General features: G+C 42.8%; 1 protein-coding gene across 1 annotated transcript in view; it reads left to right on the top strand.

Annotated features, from left to right (window-relative positions):
• The window catches only part of mbtps2 (membrane-bound transcription factor peptidase, site 2), a 43,730-nt gene that overhangs the window by 18,721 nt on the left and 9,986 nt on the right, over positions 1-15,023 (top strand). The window contains exons 5-9 of the mRNA XM_078559562.1: positions 1,248-1,375; positions 1,476-1,594; positions 7,332-7,512; positions 9,762-9,856; positions 13,002-13,197. Of these exons, the coding sequence (XP_078415688.1) occupies positions 1,248-1,375; positions 1,476-1,594; positions 7,332-7,512; positions 9,762-9,856; positions 13,002-13,197 (719 nt within the window). The remainder of the gene's footprint in view (positions 1-1,247; positions 1,376-1,475; positions 1,595-7,331; positions 7,513-9,761; positions 9,857-13,001; positions 13,198-15,023) is intronic.

Raw genomic sequence — 15,023 nt, 5'->3', positions numbered from 1 at the left:
GAACAAATGTTAGCCACATAACTGTAAGCTAGATGGCTGTACTCTAATGCGGGCTCAATACTGCTGTGTAGTGATAGGATAATGTGAAACAGGTATCCTGGGTCTAGGAGGGTAGGGATTAGGTTCAAGCTGACAAATAGCTTTGGGCCATTTCTGATAAAATAGAGTGGAAGTTCCTGCAATGTGCCTGGATTTCTAGGAGGGCCTTTGCAAAAGTCTCATACGAAAGCGCATTCATTGAACTAAAATCCATGGGAATCCAGGATAGAATGTGGGGTTTGGTATGGTGTTAGATGAAGGAAAAAAGAACCTAGGAGAATGTACCAGTGGAATTCAGCACTTGAATCTTTGTATCCATTAAGATAGATGAGCTGCAGGCAGATGTAAGCTTGTTAACATTTTCAGGCAAGAAATGGGGAATTCAGTAAGGATGGAGGAAGCAGGGAAGGTTTTACTGAATGGGTTTGCTCTGTTATGGGCAGGGAAATGGCAAATGAAATTTAAAGCAAGTACAGAGTATTGTAAATTGGAGGAAAGAATTGGTTTCATTTTTATCCAATGAGGGAAGGGAATGAGCAAAGAGAGACTGAAAGAGTCCTGATGTGATTGAAGGTGCGTCACTCTCAATGTCAATACGACGTAAAAATGAGTTGACAGGAGGAGGCACTGAGCTCGGAATACTGTGCACAGCTTTGCTTGTTGCACTTCAAAGGAGACAAACGTAGATTGGAGTGGCTGTGGTGGAGAGTATCAGGAAGGATCCTAATTGTGAAGGTGTCAGCTCTGAAAGCAGATAGGAGAAGCACAGATCTCTACAGTGTAGAGAAAGGTGATTAAAGATGACTGCAGCAAAGTATTAAATTGGACTAGTAAGGTGAACCTTGAACTTTTAGTTAGTTAGACCAGGAGGACAAGAGGAGCTGAATTTAAAGCGGTGAAAAAGACATTCAAAAACTAATCTTTGAAATTGATTCCTTTACTCCGAGGGTGCTAAACACTTGGAAAAACCTAAGGCCATGTGCTGAGAGGTATTGAGGGATTTTAACCTTAGGTTAGATATTGGGGGAGTTTGAAAGACTGATGGCCTTTTCCTCACCCTTAACTTGTTTTTAACATTCTTATATATCTCAGCAATTCAGCCTTTCTTATTACAGTTTGTTTTGTTTAAAGTCGAGCAAGGCACCTGTAATGTGAGAATTGTGCTGTTGAATTTTGACAATATTTTCTCCCCCTCCCCCACTGTGCAGGGAACAAGTGAGATTTAATGGCTTTGGAGTGTTTATTTTCGTGGTCTACCCTGGGGCCTTCGTCGACCTCTACACAAATCATTTGCAGTTGATATCCCCAATCCAACAACTCCGAGTATTCTGTGCAGGTAAATCTAACCCCCCTCTTGGTCAGTTATGTTCAAGGCTGACTACATTTTCTTAGGCTTCAAATTTAAAGAGGATTATTTTTCCTTTCAATTTTGACAGGTGTGTGGCACAACTTCATCCTGGCATTGATGGCTTTGTTGGCCCTGTACTCATTACCGATCTTCCTGTTTCCTCTCTACTATACAGGAATTGGGGCACTGGTCACTGAAGTCACAGAGGTAATCCATTCATTATCTTAAAAAAAAACTGGCAGGGAGTTGCACTCATCTCTTGGTGTCCAGTGCAGTGTGATCACTAGTGTACACACAGTATTGTCGAGTATCACTTACATCGCCTCAGACAGGGAATGAGGCTTGCTCAGTATCTGTCTACCTAACATTTAAAGTTTTGTTCCCTTTTGTTCATGGGCTTCAAGGTTGATCCATATTTAATGAATAAACAAAGAATTTGCATTTATGCGGTGTCTTTCAGGACTTGGTTTAACGTCTTATCCAAAAGACAGCAGTGTTATGGCACAGCGGATGGTAAATGCTGAGCTATTCAAATCCCAGAGGGAAATTTGAAACAACTGCCACAACTGTTTTATAATTTGTATTTATTTAGAGATGCGTGCCTTGAATTCATTAGTAATGAGACCACCGTATCTTATAGGTTCCTTACAAAACTAAATTAAACCTTTATTAATAAAAAAAGATTTTAAGCACACACATGGGTTTACAAATTACTATCATGATAACTACTAGCTCCCCTCGTTAATCTATCTCCCAGTTACACCTCGTTAAGGCAACAGTAAAACACACAGATTTTAAAAGACCCAGGCAAAGTAACACGATACCCTGAACAGTCTAATTCAAAATGAGTTTTCTTCATTTTATTTTGTGTAGACTGCAACTTGAGGCTTAGAGGCTGGAGGCTTTTCACACTTGTTAGATTTTAGAATGCCTTCCTCTTACATATAATCTCATCAGGTTTCTCCCTTTTTAATGTAAACCCAACTGTTCCAATATGTCTTTTCAACTTTACTTTTCTAATAATAAAGATCTTTCATAGTACCAATTTTATCAGTGAGCTTTGGGAAAAATAAACACACTGTTTGGCTTCTTCTGGCTAAGTGTAACATTTCACCACCTCTTTTGAAATTCACATTAACCTGGTTTATCTAAAAATGCAAATGTTCCCTTTACACCTCACATTTTGAAACTTCAGGCATGTTTACCTCTTTAACATTTCAAACCTAGCTTCTCTTCTGATACATCAAAGCCTTCAGATCAGCTACCTTTAAATCATTTAAGACACACACATATACACATACACACACTATTCCTACCTTATAATAAATTTCAATAACATTATAAAAATTATTATATTTTCCTGACAGTAGCTCTGTCAGTGCAGCACGCTCTCAATACTGCACTGGACTGTCAGCCTAGATGATATATTCAAGCGTGTGGAGTGGGTGGGGCTTGAACCCAGAGCCTTCTGATTCAGAGGAAAGTGTGTTGAGGTAATGCATCACAGGACAATGCCACCTTTAAGGATTTGCTAATGATAGCCTCCCAAATCATCCCCTCTTCGCAAAGCCACAGACCAATCCATAGTTCTGTTCATCAGCAATAGGGTTTTTTTGTTGCCTTGTAGTGACAGTTTGTTTTTTATTCTTTTGTGGGGTGTGGGCTTCGCTGACTAGGCCACATTTATTGCTCATCCCTTATTGCCCTTGAGAAGGTGGTGATGAGGTGCCTTCTTGAACCGCTGCAGTCCATGTGGTGTAGGGACACCCACAGTGCTGTTAGGGAGGGAGTTTCAGGATTTTGACCCAGTGACAGTGAAGGACCGGCGATATATTTCTGAGTCAGAATGGTGTGTGACTTTATTTCCACATTTATTGAACCAGTTTAAGTACTTGCATCATTTCCCTTTGCTGTCCCTGCCTGAATCAAATTAGTGTCACTTAGAAAGCATCGGAGGGGGTGGGGGGGTGGTGGGGGTGGGGTGGGGGTGGGGGAAGCAGTTTGAGCTGACCCACTGCTGTGACTGTGACCTCTTCACAGAGATTGGCCAGGCTCCTCCCAAATCCCAGAAAGTAAATTCAGCAATACTGCAGAATACTAAATCTCTTCTGACCTTCTCTATTTTCTATGCAATATTCTTGCCCTGACATTTGCAAAGACCCAGCAATTCAAAGACATGAATTGTCAAACTGTACGCATCCTTACAGACCTCGCTGGTATCCCCATTGGTTATTTATCTCGACTGTTTGAACCTTGACTGCATTAGTTACTGCTGCTGCTCCACTTCCCGACAGAACATCAGCAAACACTTCAAATGTAACAAGTTTTGGGATACATTGAGGACACGAAAGGTGCTATATAAATGCAAGTTTTTACTTTATCAGATTTGACTATCTGTCTAACTCGGCTACAGTGAGTGAATCTTTGTCGCAATTACAGACATCTTGAATTTGATCATCTTCCCCCAGTCTTGTTCAATGCAGTCAGTTGCCACTAAAACACCTTGATAACCATTAAATAGTTACCCTTACTTTCCTGTCCAATCAAATGTAGTGCCTTCCTGTTCCTCACAATGACTGACTTTCAGGGTCGAACTGGATGGACCAGGTAAACACCTCTCTTTCAGGTGCATGACCTTTCAAAGCTTCACAAACCCAGGGCAGGAGAGCATCTATTGACAGAAGGTATAATTTTCTTGCTCTCAGCTTCAACTGTATGAGCACATTGGTATTTTTTGGTCCCATTAAGGTTTACAGTGTTATGACTCCCAGATACAACAAAGACAGATTGTACTGATTTTACTAAGCAGTCCACTCAGCATGTATGGCACTAATTTCGGTCACAAAGTCCTTCAAAGCTCTGAACTTTTTTCAGCGGAATTCCTGCTCCTTTTCTTTGAGAATTTCATCTGATCCCAACCAACATCATCACCCAACCAACCCGAGTTCTACAGGTATAGCCATCAACAAAACGGCACACGTCTGCCAAATCACCTCACTCTGCCCACTAATTGTTTTGATGGCATAGATCCACCAGCATTATCTTCGAGTAACAGAAATGGCTGCAGCAACTGTTGCCTATTACCAGCTCCTGGATCCAACCTCTGTTGTCTTCAGCCTGCCTGTACTGCACCATGGGAAGTGAGCTCGAATGGCTCTGTCTTTTTATCTGGTTTCAACCAGTGTCAGTTTCTCCAGAAACCTGAAATTTCCATTTCTGTTTGTTTTAGTTTTCCTGGAAACCTGAAGGTTCAGTTTTCCTTTCAGTTAGCAGAGGTTTCCATTTGAGTTCCAGTTAGGATCTGTCTCAAAAAATGCAAGCTTTGAAATCATGGATTCCAACACTTCCAACAACATGGATTTGAGGAGGCCATTCAGCCCCTCAAGCCTGTTCCACCATTCAATTAGGTCATAGCCGATTGGACCTTTATCTACCCATCTTCATTCCATAAACCTTAATAACCTTATCTAACAAAAACTTATCAATCCCTGTGTTTAAATCTTAAATCTATGATACAAAGCTTGGAAAAGTAAGTGAGTGTACAAAGGGTTATAGATTGGTAAAGTGATTGAGCAAGAAAGCGGCAGGTAATGCATAATGTGAGGAAGTGTGAAATTATCTACTTTGATAGGAAAATGAAAAAACAGAATTTTTTTAAAAAGTAAGAGACCAGCAAATGCTGGTATGCAGGGAGATTTGTGTATAAATCACAATGTTAGCATGCAAGTACAGCAAAAATGGAGACAAATGATATGTTAGCCTTTATCACAAGAGGGTGGAGTACAAAAGTAAGAGGATCTTGCTATAATTGTATAAAGGTTTGGTGAGAACATACCTAGAGTACTGTGTACAGTTTTCATCTTCCCAATGAAGGATATACTTGCAATATGGTTGACTCTTAACTGCCCTCTGAAATTATCTAGCAAGCCACTCAGTTCAAGGGCAATTAGGGTTGGGCAACAAATGCTGGCCTTGCCAGCAACACCCACATCCCATTAAAGAATAAAAAAAACTTGCGTTAAGATGAGGTCAAACAAAGGTTCATTACTCTGATTCCTGAGATGAGAGTGTTGTCCTATGTTTGAGTAGAATGGGCCTGTGTTCTAGTGTAGAGTTTAGAAGAGTGAGAGGTGATCTCATTGAAACATATAAAATTCTTACAGAGCTTGACAGAGTAAATGCTAGCCAAAAGTTGAGAAGAGTGAGAGCTGAGAAATTCTCTCCCCTGACTGGACAGTCTAGAACAAGCGAGCCAAAGTCTCAGGATAAGAGCTCAGCCATTTTGGACTGAGTTTGGGAGAAATTTCTTCACTTTGGAAGGTTGTGAAGCTTTGGAATCCTCTACCCCAGAGAGTTGTAGATGCTCAGTTAGTAAATACGCCCAAGACCATTGTAACCGTAAAGTGGTCAAGAATAGCTGCATATGCGCACTTCAATCACACTGATGCTGCCTGGCACTTGTGCAGCTGCTCCTGACACTTTTCTGGTCTATGTCAGGAGTGGGTGTCAGCTGTGGCTCAGTTCATAGCACCCTCGCCTTTGAATCAGAGGGTTGTGGGTTCATGTCCCACTCCCGGAAACCAAGAACTGTGATTGTACTCGAAAAGAGTTGCAATCTGTGACTGTTGGTAACTCGAACGAGTTTCCTACAGGTAGGAAGTAGACGATAGAGATTTAAAAAAGTCTATGTCAGGAGTTTGGAACTAGTTTAAACTATTCGGGTTCTGAAAAAGAGTCATTTGATTTGAAACATTAACTCTGTTTCTTTCTCCAAAGATGCTGCCAGACCTGCTGAGTTTTTCCAGCATTTTCTGTTTTAATTTCAGATTTCCAGCATCTGCAGTATTTTGTTTTTATTAAAATATTCTGTGTTGGCGCATCACTGATGTTAAATCCTTGCTGTGGGTCTCACTGATTGACTTCAATAGTCATTGAAATGGAGAATAAAGCGCTCCTTAGGCTAGATCTACTGTGTCAAGGCTTTGTGCAGGAAGTTTCTACATGGCCTGTGTAGCTCAGTTGGTATATAATGGGACTCTTAAATCACTGTTTCAAATTCCACATTGGGTAATGAATTTTTTCTAAAACATGTTTTAGAAAATGTTTTTTTTTAACCAACAAGTTGTTCTCAATCTAAATATTATAATCAATTCTCCGCATTGAAGTTGAGAATCTAAGTTACTGAAATTTCCAGATTATATGTTTTCTCCATTCACTAAATTGTCAGAAGTGTGTTTTACATTTACTAAATGAAAGGTGGGCTAGATACAAGAACTTAAAGACGACATAGACCTAACTATAACTTGAACTTTGTTAGTCTGTGTCAAGCCACCTTGTTTGTTCTGATGTTGCCAACTGGCTGACACTGAGACTGCAACTGAGCATGTGCATGAAGTGCTCTCCCTTGTGTTGCAACACAAATACACATAGAAATTCAAGGCTGAGACCAATGAATTCTTGGACACTAAGGGAATTGGGATATAGGGATCAGTCAGGGAGGTGGAATTAATGTAGATGTTCAGCCATGATCTTGTTGAATGATGGAGCATGCTTGATGGGCCTGTTCCTGCTCCTATTTCTCATGCTCTTATGACCCTGAGCCTCAACATTGTTTTGGAGACGAGTTCCAGATTTCTACTACCATTTTTGTGAAGGAAGTGCTTCCTGGTGTCACCCTTGAACAGCCTAACTCTAATTTTAAGATTGTGCCCCCTTGCTCTGGACTCTCTAGTTTCTCTCTATCTACTTTATCAAGTCCTTTACTCATCTAAAACATTAGATTGCTCCTTAATCTTCTATGCTCAAGGGAAGACAAGCCTAGTCAAGGCAACCTTTCCTGAGGTGCAGTGCCCAGAACAGAATGTGGTACTTTGGATGAGGTCTGACCAGAGCATGTAAGACAGACTGTTGGTATATTTAATCATATTTATCTCCTGCTTCTCAGAATTCCCCTGCCAGTGGACCCAGAGGACTGTCCATGGGTGATCTTGTGAAATATGTGGAAAACTGTTCCGTTTACAGTGTGGAGGATTGGCACAAGTGCATTGAAGAGATTTCTGTGAAACCACAGACTGGATACTGTATCAAAGAGGCAACCCTGCAACACCAGAGTTCTGTGAGCCGAGGTACTGACATGCAATACTTAGTAGGATATAGGCTAGAGATTTAAAAAAAGAAAATACTGCAAGCATTCAACAGGTCTGGAAGCAACTGTGGAAGCGCAACAGAGAAGGTCTGTGATAGGGTAGAGAGCAGGAGAGATTAATTGACAAGACATGATGGTGCAAGGTAAAAAGAGGTGATAATAAAACAAGTGGAGAAACGAGATGGGTCGAGAGAAGGGAAGCGTGGAAAACTTGGTAAAGAGGAGACTCCCGTGGCCTGGGAATGTGGAGGAAGAAAGGCAAGTGGACCCCTGGGATGTGGCTGTTAACATTGAGCATTACAGCTTTAGATCTTAACCATCGCTTCTGTTTTCTCTCAGAATCAGGTGCTGGTAATGAAGGATGGCTGCACTGAAGCCACTGGCAGTGGAGGGGGTGTGGGTTGCTGTCACTGAGGTCATCCACATCCCTTCCTTCCTCCCACATTCCTGGTCCGCAGTAACCCCCTCTGCTTGGTCAGATTGTCCATATTTCCCTCCACCCTCTTGCTATTCTATTCTAACCGTATACACCTGTCCTTACAGCTGAATGTAAAAGACCCCATGGCACTATTGGAAAAAAGAGCTGAGGAGTTCTCCCCAGTGTCCTAACCAACATTTATCCCTGAGCCAACATCACTAAAATAGATTTACCTGGTCCTTTAACTCGCTGCCCTGTAGGGATCTTGCTTGTGCAGATTAGCTGCTGCATTTTCCACAATCTGGACTGTTTAAATGTCAGTAATAAAGGAAGGCTTGATTCAGACATGAGGGAGCAGGGAATGGAGCAATGCAGGGGAAAGGATGGTAAGAGGTAATTATTGGGTGGAGCCTGCTGTAGAGTATAAACACTGGCATAGACTGATTAGGCTGAATGCCTCTTCGTGCCCTGTAGGTTCCGGGTTGTAAATTCCCAGGTCCCCCATTTTTAGTGTTCAAGGCTGCAATTGTATGCTTCACCCGGTGGGGGTGGGGGGTATTATCTGCTGTACTTCATTTGCTGCTCTCACTGAGGTCTCTACACCGGCACCTGGGGTTAGCTGACCACCTCGGCTCTTTCTCTATTTGTGACCCGAGATCCCTGTAGCTTACAATGTTACCCACCCCACCCCCATTTCCACTCTGACCTCTCTGTCCCTGGCCTCGTACTCCTGACAAAACTCAATGCAAGCTTCAGGTCTGAACATGGAAGGAAATAACTTCTGGTTTGTGCTGCCCCCTCATTCTCATTTCAGTCTGTCCCCCATTTCCCCAGGCCTTTCAGCTCCTTCACGACTCAACTCTATTTTATTTCATTAATGCCTCTGCCTATTACTGATGGTCTGCTACACCCATTCCATAGAATTTTGTGTGTGGGCTTGATATTTCCCTTCCCCTTTTTTCTAATTAACTTTACTTTAGTTCTTACGAGGTCACATGAAGAGGAGCAGGGCCTGCCTCCTCAGGCTTCTTCCCCTCTCCTCAGGTGCACACTGACCCACCAAGTGCCCCCAGCGTTTTCCATCTTTGCTTGTTTTCCAGGAGCCACAGAATTTTGATTTTGACTTAGCTTTCTCCAAACTGGATACAAGCTAAGAGGGACTGTGACAGCCATGCTGGCCATCCCTACCCACCCCCATACACGCACAATCTCACACTACGGCCTTGTCATGTAGTGACGCGAGGTTGTTCAGGAACTTTCCTGTTTATACTCCAAATCCTGGAATACGTGACCTCCCCCAGTCCTGTTCCTCTTGCCTGCGCTCGTGGTTCCCCTGAGTATCTTCGATTCTCATCACTGCACCATTGGCGGCCGGAGCTTCAGCTGCCTATGACCTAAGCCCTTGAATTCTCTCCTTAAACCTTTCTACTTTTCTGTGTCACTTTCCTCCCTTAAGACGCTCCTTAAAACTTGTTTGGCCAAGCTTTTAGCCATAATCCTAATCTCTCATTATGTGGCTTGGTGCCAGGGTTTCTTTTTAAAACGTTCCTGTGAAGCACCTTTGGATGTTTTATTATGTTCAAGGTGCTATATAAATACAAATTATTGTTGTGCTGTGAGCAGTCCTGATACTTACTCCTGACCAGGTCTTGGCACTCTTCTCCTACATAGCCTTGGAAAGTCTTTAAACTGGCCTCTTCTCACATCTGTTAATGACGATATCCAAAAGATTTCTGAAAGCAGATTACAAAGCCTAAAGCTCGCTCAAAGTGCTGACTCGATCCAGTAAAATTACCTTTTCTTCTCTGCAGTGTACAAGAGGCTTGATGGAACTACAGAATGTTGTAGCAACAACAGCCTGGTGGATATTTGCTTCTCTTACCATGGAAACCTGGAAATCCCCCAGGTGAGTCTCTTCAGACTTCATTCTCTCTGCACTGAGCAGCTGTTTAACAAACATGCGTGTTCATTGCCACAAAAATCCACATGCAGCTGTCTTTGTACAAAACTCAATTTTTCCATGGACAATATTGTGAATTGAGACAATTGGAAGGAAAGGATTTGAATAGGCAACAGGAACATGCTGCTTTAATCACGGGTTTTTCACAACCGCTACCGAGATCTATGTCTAGCTTTTCTGATTAGTTTGTTACACCCTGGATGTGATGGGTCAGTCCAGGCATGAAATGGCAAGACCTGAACTTATAATTCAACAATATATAGTGAGCTATACGATGTGTATAATATGGTATCAGATGTAGGTTATGCAGTGCGTTTATAGTAATAAATGCAGTTTATACACAAGGTATAAAATGGTATTTGGTGGAGTTCCTACAATGGGTAGAATATGCTATTTATCTGAGTAAGGGTGTGGTCACTGTCACACTCTGTCTCTGTGCGTGGCTTTCTCTCTGTCTCTGAGAGTGGGTCTCTCTCTCTCTCTCTCTCTCTGTCTCTCTCTCTCTCTGTCTCTCCCTGTCTCTCCTTGCCACTGAGGTTCGCATGTCTTGCCCTTTTGTTGGTCTGCCTACTTAATGCAGCCATGAATTCCAATTGCCCTCCAGTAGCCAGCAGCTTCTCAGTGGATATGCTGTACTGGATTTAGCCAAACGTTGAATCAACCAATCCTCTCTCTCTGTTTACCTCTCCCAATCCCATTACACGCAAGGCTTTGGTGCAAACAAGAGTTTTTAACATTACTGAAACTTAATACAGCACATGATCCCACAACAGAACAGGTCAGTGGAACTGCTGCTGAGTGAAGTAGAATCATAGAATGGTTACAGTGCACAAGGCCATTTGGCCTGTTGTGTCCATACCAGCTCTCTGCAACTCAGTAAGTCCCACTCTCCCACCTTTTCCCCGTAGCCTGAAAAATTTTTTTTTTTTTTGCTAATGATCCAATTCCCTTCTGAAAGCAACAGACAATTAAACCTGCCTCCATCCCACTGTCAGGCAGTGCATTCCAGATCTTAACCATTTGCTACCTTGGTCCTGGCTCTGTTGAGCTGCAACCCTGGTCTCTATCAGCCTTCACCTCTCCCAGAACCAGTTCTAAAGGCCTCCCTCCTGCACCATCTCTCCAGCCACACATTCATCTGCTCTACTGCCTTATTTCTATGCTCATTATCACGTGGCACTGGGAGTAATCCTGAGATTACTACTTTTGAAGTCCTGCTTACTAGTTTCTTAGCTCCCTAAAGTCTGCCTGCAGGACCGCATCCCTCTTCCTACCAATGTTGTTGGTACCAATCATGACCACGACTGCTGGCTGTTAACCCTCCCTCCACAGAGTGTTCTGCAGCCACTCACTGACATTCTTGACCCTGGAACCAGGGAGGCAACATACCATTCTGAATTCATGTCTGTAGCCTCAGAAACACCTGTCTGTCCCCGCAACTGACAAATCCCCTATCAATATTGCTCCCAGTCTTCATCCAAATCTGCCACCCCCCCACCTCGAGCCAGTTGTGGTGCCAGGGACTTTGTTCTGGCTGCACTCTCCAGGTGAAACATCACTCTCACCTGTATTCAGAACCGAATACTGGTTGGAGAGCAGGTTGTAGTCAGAGGATTCCTACACCATCGGCCAGATCCTCCTTGACTGCCTGGCGGTCACCCATTCCCTCTCTACTAGCACACCTTAAGCTGCATCTAGGAACGTGCTAGCCACAAAACTCTGTCTTACTAATGCACTGCAGTGATGCCAGCTGATGCTGAACCTCCAAAACACAGAACCTGAGCTCCTCCAGGTGACAATACTTTCTGCACATGTAGTTGTCCAGAACATGAGAAGTTTCCTGGAATTCCAACATGGAACAGGATGTGCATCTAATGGGCCTGAGGTGCCTTGCTATGTCTATTTATTTGACTATTTACTGAGTTAACAGAAATAATCTTAAGAATAAACACTCAGCAGCAATGCACCAGTGAGCTGTTTCCCTTGTGCTGACAACACTTTATTTTATGTGGAGTTTAATTTAAATAAAACATAAATCTTAATGAGACTTGAGCTTGCTTCAATGCACTAAATTTAAATTTAATGAAACTTAAAAAAAAACCTGTTAGGCAATTAACAAAAAATTGTGGATTTAATCTATCACCCTCGCTTAGAGAAATAAAGCCAATGATAATCCCAGCCAATCGCCTACCTTATTTTTTTTCCTACTGAGTATATACACACTGCCGCTGCTCTGCTACACGCTGTATGTGTCTGGAGTCCTTGTCTCCTGTTCTGTTTATTGCTGCTATCATCGCTCAGATCCGTACGCTGATCATCGGGAGCTGCTGAAGGGGGAGGGGTGGGGGGTGTTGTGGATCATCAAAAAGGATATTGAAACACTGGAGAAAGTGCAGACCAGATTTACAAGGTTGTCACCAAATTTGAGAAGATGTGCACCTGTGTTGTAAAGTGAAGACCAGCTTGAGATCTTTAAAATGATGAAGGGGTTTGATAGCAGCTCAACTGTTAGGTGATTAGTACTAGGAATATGGGAACATAGGACTCAGGAGCAGGAGTAGGCCATTTGCCCCTTCGAGTCTGCTCCTCCATTTAATAAGATAATGGCTAATCTGGTTTTGGTCTCATCTCCACTTTCCTGTCTGCCCCCCCATAAGCCTAGACTCCCCTATCAAAAATCTAACTCAGCCTTGAATAAATTCAATGACCCAGCCTCCACTGCCATCTGGGGACGAGAAGTCCACAAACTAATGACTCTCTGTGAGGGGAAAAAAAATTCTCCTCATCTCCATCTTAAGCAGTAGACCTCTTATTCCTAAACTGTATCCCCTGGTTTTAGTCTCCCCCACAAGGGGAAACATCCTCCCCGTATCCACCCTATCAAATCCCCTCAGGGTCTTATATATTTCAATACAATCACCTCTCATACTTCTAAACTCCAATGGTTATATAGCCCGACATGTTCAACCTTTCTTCATAGGATAAACCCCTCGTCCCGGGAATGAATCGAAGAGAAATGATTGCCCTTCCTCCGTGCTATGTATTGTCACCTGCACCTCACTCTCCTTCATATGTTTGTTTGTGTTTGCAGCATGTTTGTCTAGCTGCCAGGAAAGCCATTGAATCTAGCCAGGTATGTCAGAGGAACACGGATTGTCAGAAGGAGTTGGTGCCCAGCCTGTGTGTGAAACCCTCCCTTGAAAACCAAACCAGGCTGATCAGAGTCAAGCACTCGTCTCCCATGGATATGTTATTTCTGGGACACCCTGTGCATCTTCAATATGCAGGTCTGTATCATTCAATATAATTCTGTAAACATCAGCTTAGGCATCAAGGATCAACAATGCTGAATCATAGAATATGGAAGAGACCAGACCCTGTTACCCCCTCATAGTGGGATTGTAAATGGATATCTGGAGAGTGATTATGGCATTCTGAGAGCAACAATTTGTACCTGAAGTGGAGCCAAGCTTCTCATGTTTTTCCTCATTGTCACTCAATGTGTGTCGAATAAAAATAGGGCTATACAGAAAGCACTTACATTTACGTTGTGCCTTTCATGACCTCAGGACGTCCAAAAGTACTTTATAGCCAAATTAAGTATTTTGTAAATGTAATCACTCTTGTAATGCAGGAAACACAGCTGCCAATTTGTGCACAGCAAGCTCCCACAACTAATAACATGGCAATGACCAGATAACCTGGTTTTTAGTTATGATCTTGAATGCATTGCCTGAAAGGGTGGTGGGAGCAGATTCAATATTAACTTTCAAAAAGGAATTAGATAAATAATTGGAAGGAGAAATTTACAAGTTGAGTAGGACTAATTACATGGTGCTTTCAAAGAGAAGGCACAGGCATAATGGGCCGAATAGCATCCTTCTGTGCTTAATGATTCTATAAGCATAGAGGAAATAAAATTAACATTAGTCAACTGTACCAAATTAGGCATTAGCAGAGTGAGGAACAATGTATGTAGTTGCCAAGAGGCTTGTAGAAAGGCTGGGTGAATGGGTGGATGTCACTAATGCAATTCAACGTAAGGAAGTAAGAAATAGTACATTCCTGGAACAAACAAAATTAAAATATGACACAATGAAATCTATTATTTTAGGTAATGTTTGAGAGGCAAATATTGGTCAGGATGTTGTGAGATCATTTATACCCGCCTGAGAGAGTAGCTGGGCCTTGGTTTAATTCCTCAAATGAAAGATGACAACTTTGACAGTGCAGCGCTCCTTCGGTACTGCACTGGAGTGTCAACCTGGATTGTAGGCTCCAGTCTCTGTCGTGGAACTTGACCTCATGACCTTCTGATCCAGAGGCAAGTGCGCCATCCATTGGGCCAAGGCCAAAACCTGTATTTGGTGGCACAGATTTCGCATTTGGCAATTGGCTGTGTTGACTGAATGGTCGGATGCACTTCAAGCTGCTGGTTCTCTCCTGAATGATCCTCTTATTGTGAGGGTCTAGAGAGATGTTGGCCAGGGAGGGGAGGACAACTGAGAAGAAGTGTCCACCTGTGCCTCACCCATTCCCATATCTCAGTGCCCAGTGAGAGCAGTGTTGGCAGAGCCTGGAGTTTGGTTGCATGTTGACACCTATCTTGACCAGTGAAGTTGGAGGAAAATAGCTTGAAATCCTTACCTGGGAATCCTGCACTAGTCCACAAGTGAAATATTAAATGACTAGGATGTAAAGGAGTGTGGCTTTGAACCTTGTTGAGAGATAGTCAATAACATTTCCTGGCTTTACGTTTTCCTCTAACTCCCAGGCCATTAATAGTGTGTCATTCACCAATAGTGTGTTCATCAGTAGAGAGGAGAAGACTGGCATCAAACTGGCTCCGCTTTCTCTGTAACTGTAAACCTCACCTCCCTCTCCAACTCCAATCTACTTCCATCCCTGCAAAAACTAAACTCTTCCCCCAAGTTGCTTACCCCCCGCCACCTCCAAATAGACATTGGGAAGGCCAAAGCCATCACTCTCAGCACCTGCTGCAGAATCTTCTCTCGTTACTAACTTTACCCCCATTCCTGGCCACTATCTCAGGCTGAAGCAGACTCTGAAAGCTGTTTAATCCCGCACTGAGCTTAAGAAACTATATTCTCCC

Source organism: Cetorhinus maximus, chromosome 16 (genome assembly GCF_964194155.1).
Source record: "Cetorhinus maximus chromosome 16, sCetMax3.hap1.1, whole genome shotgun sequence".
NCBI classification, from domain to species: Eukaryota; Metazoa; Chordata; class Chondrichthyes; order Lamniformes; family Cetorhinidae; genus Cetorhinus; species Cetorhinus maximus.
The sequence above is the reverse complement of the archived record's forward strand: the minus strand, read 5'-3'. Positions and strand labels throughout refer to the sequence as shown.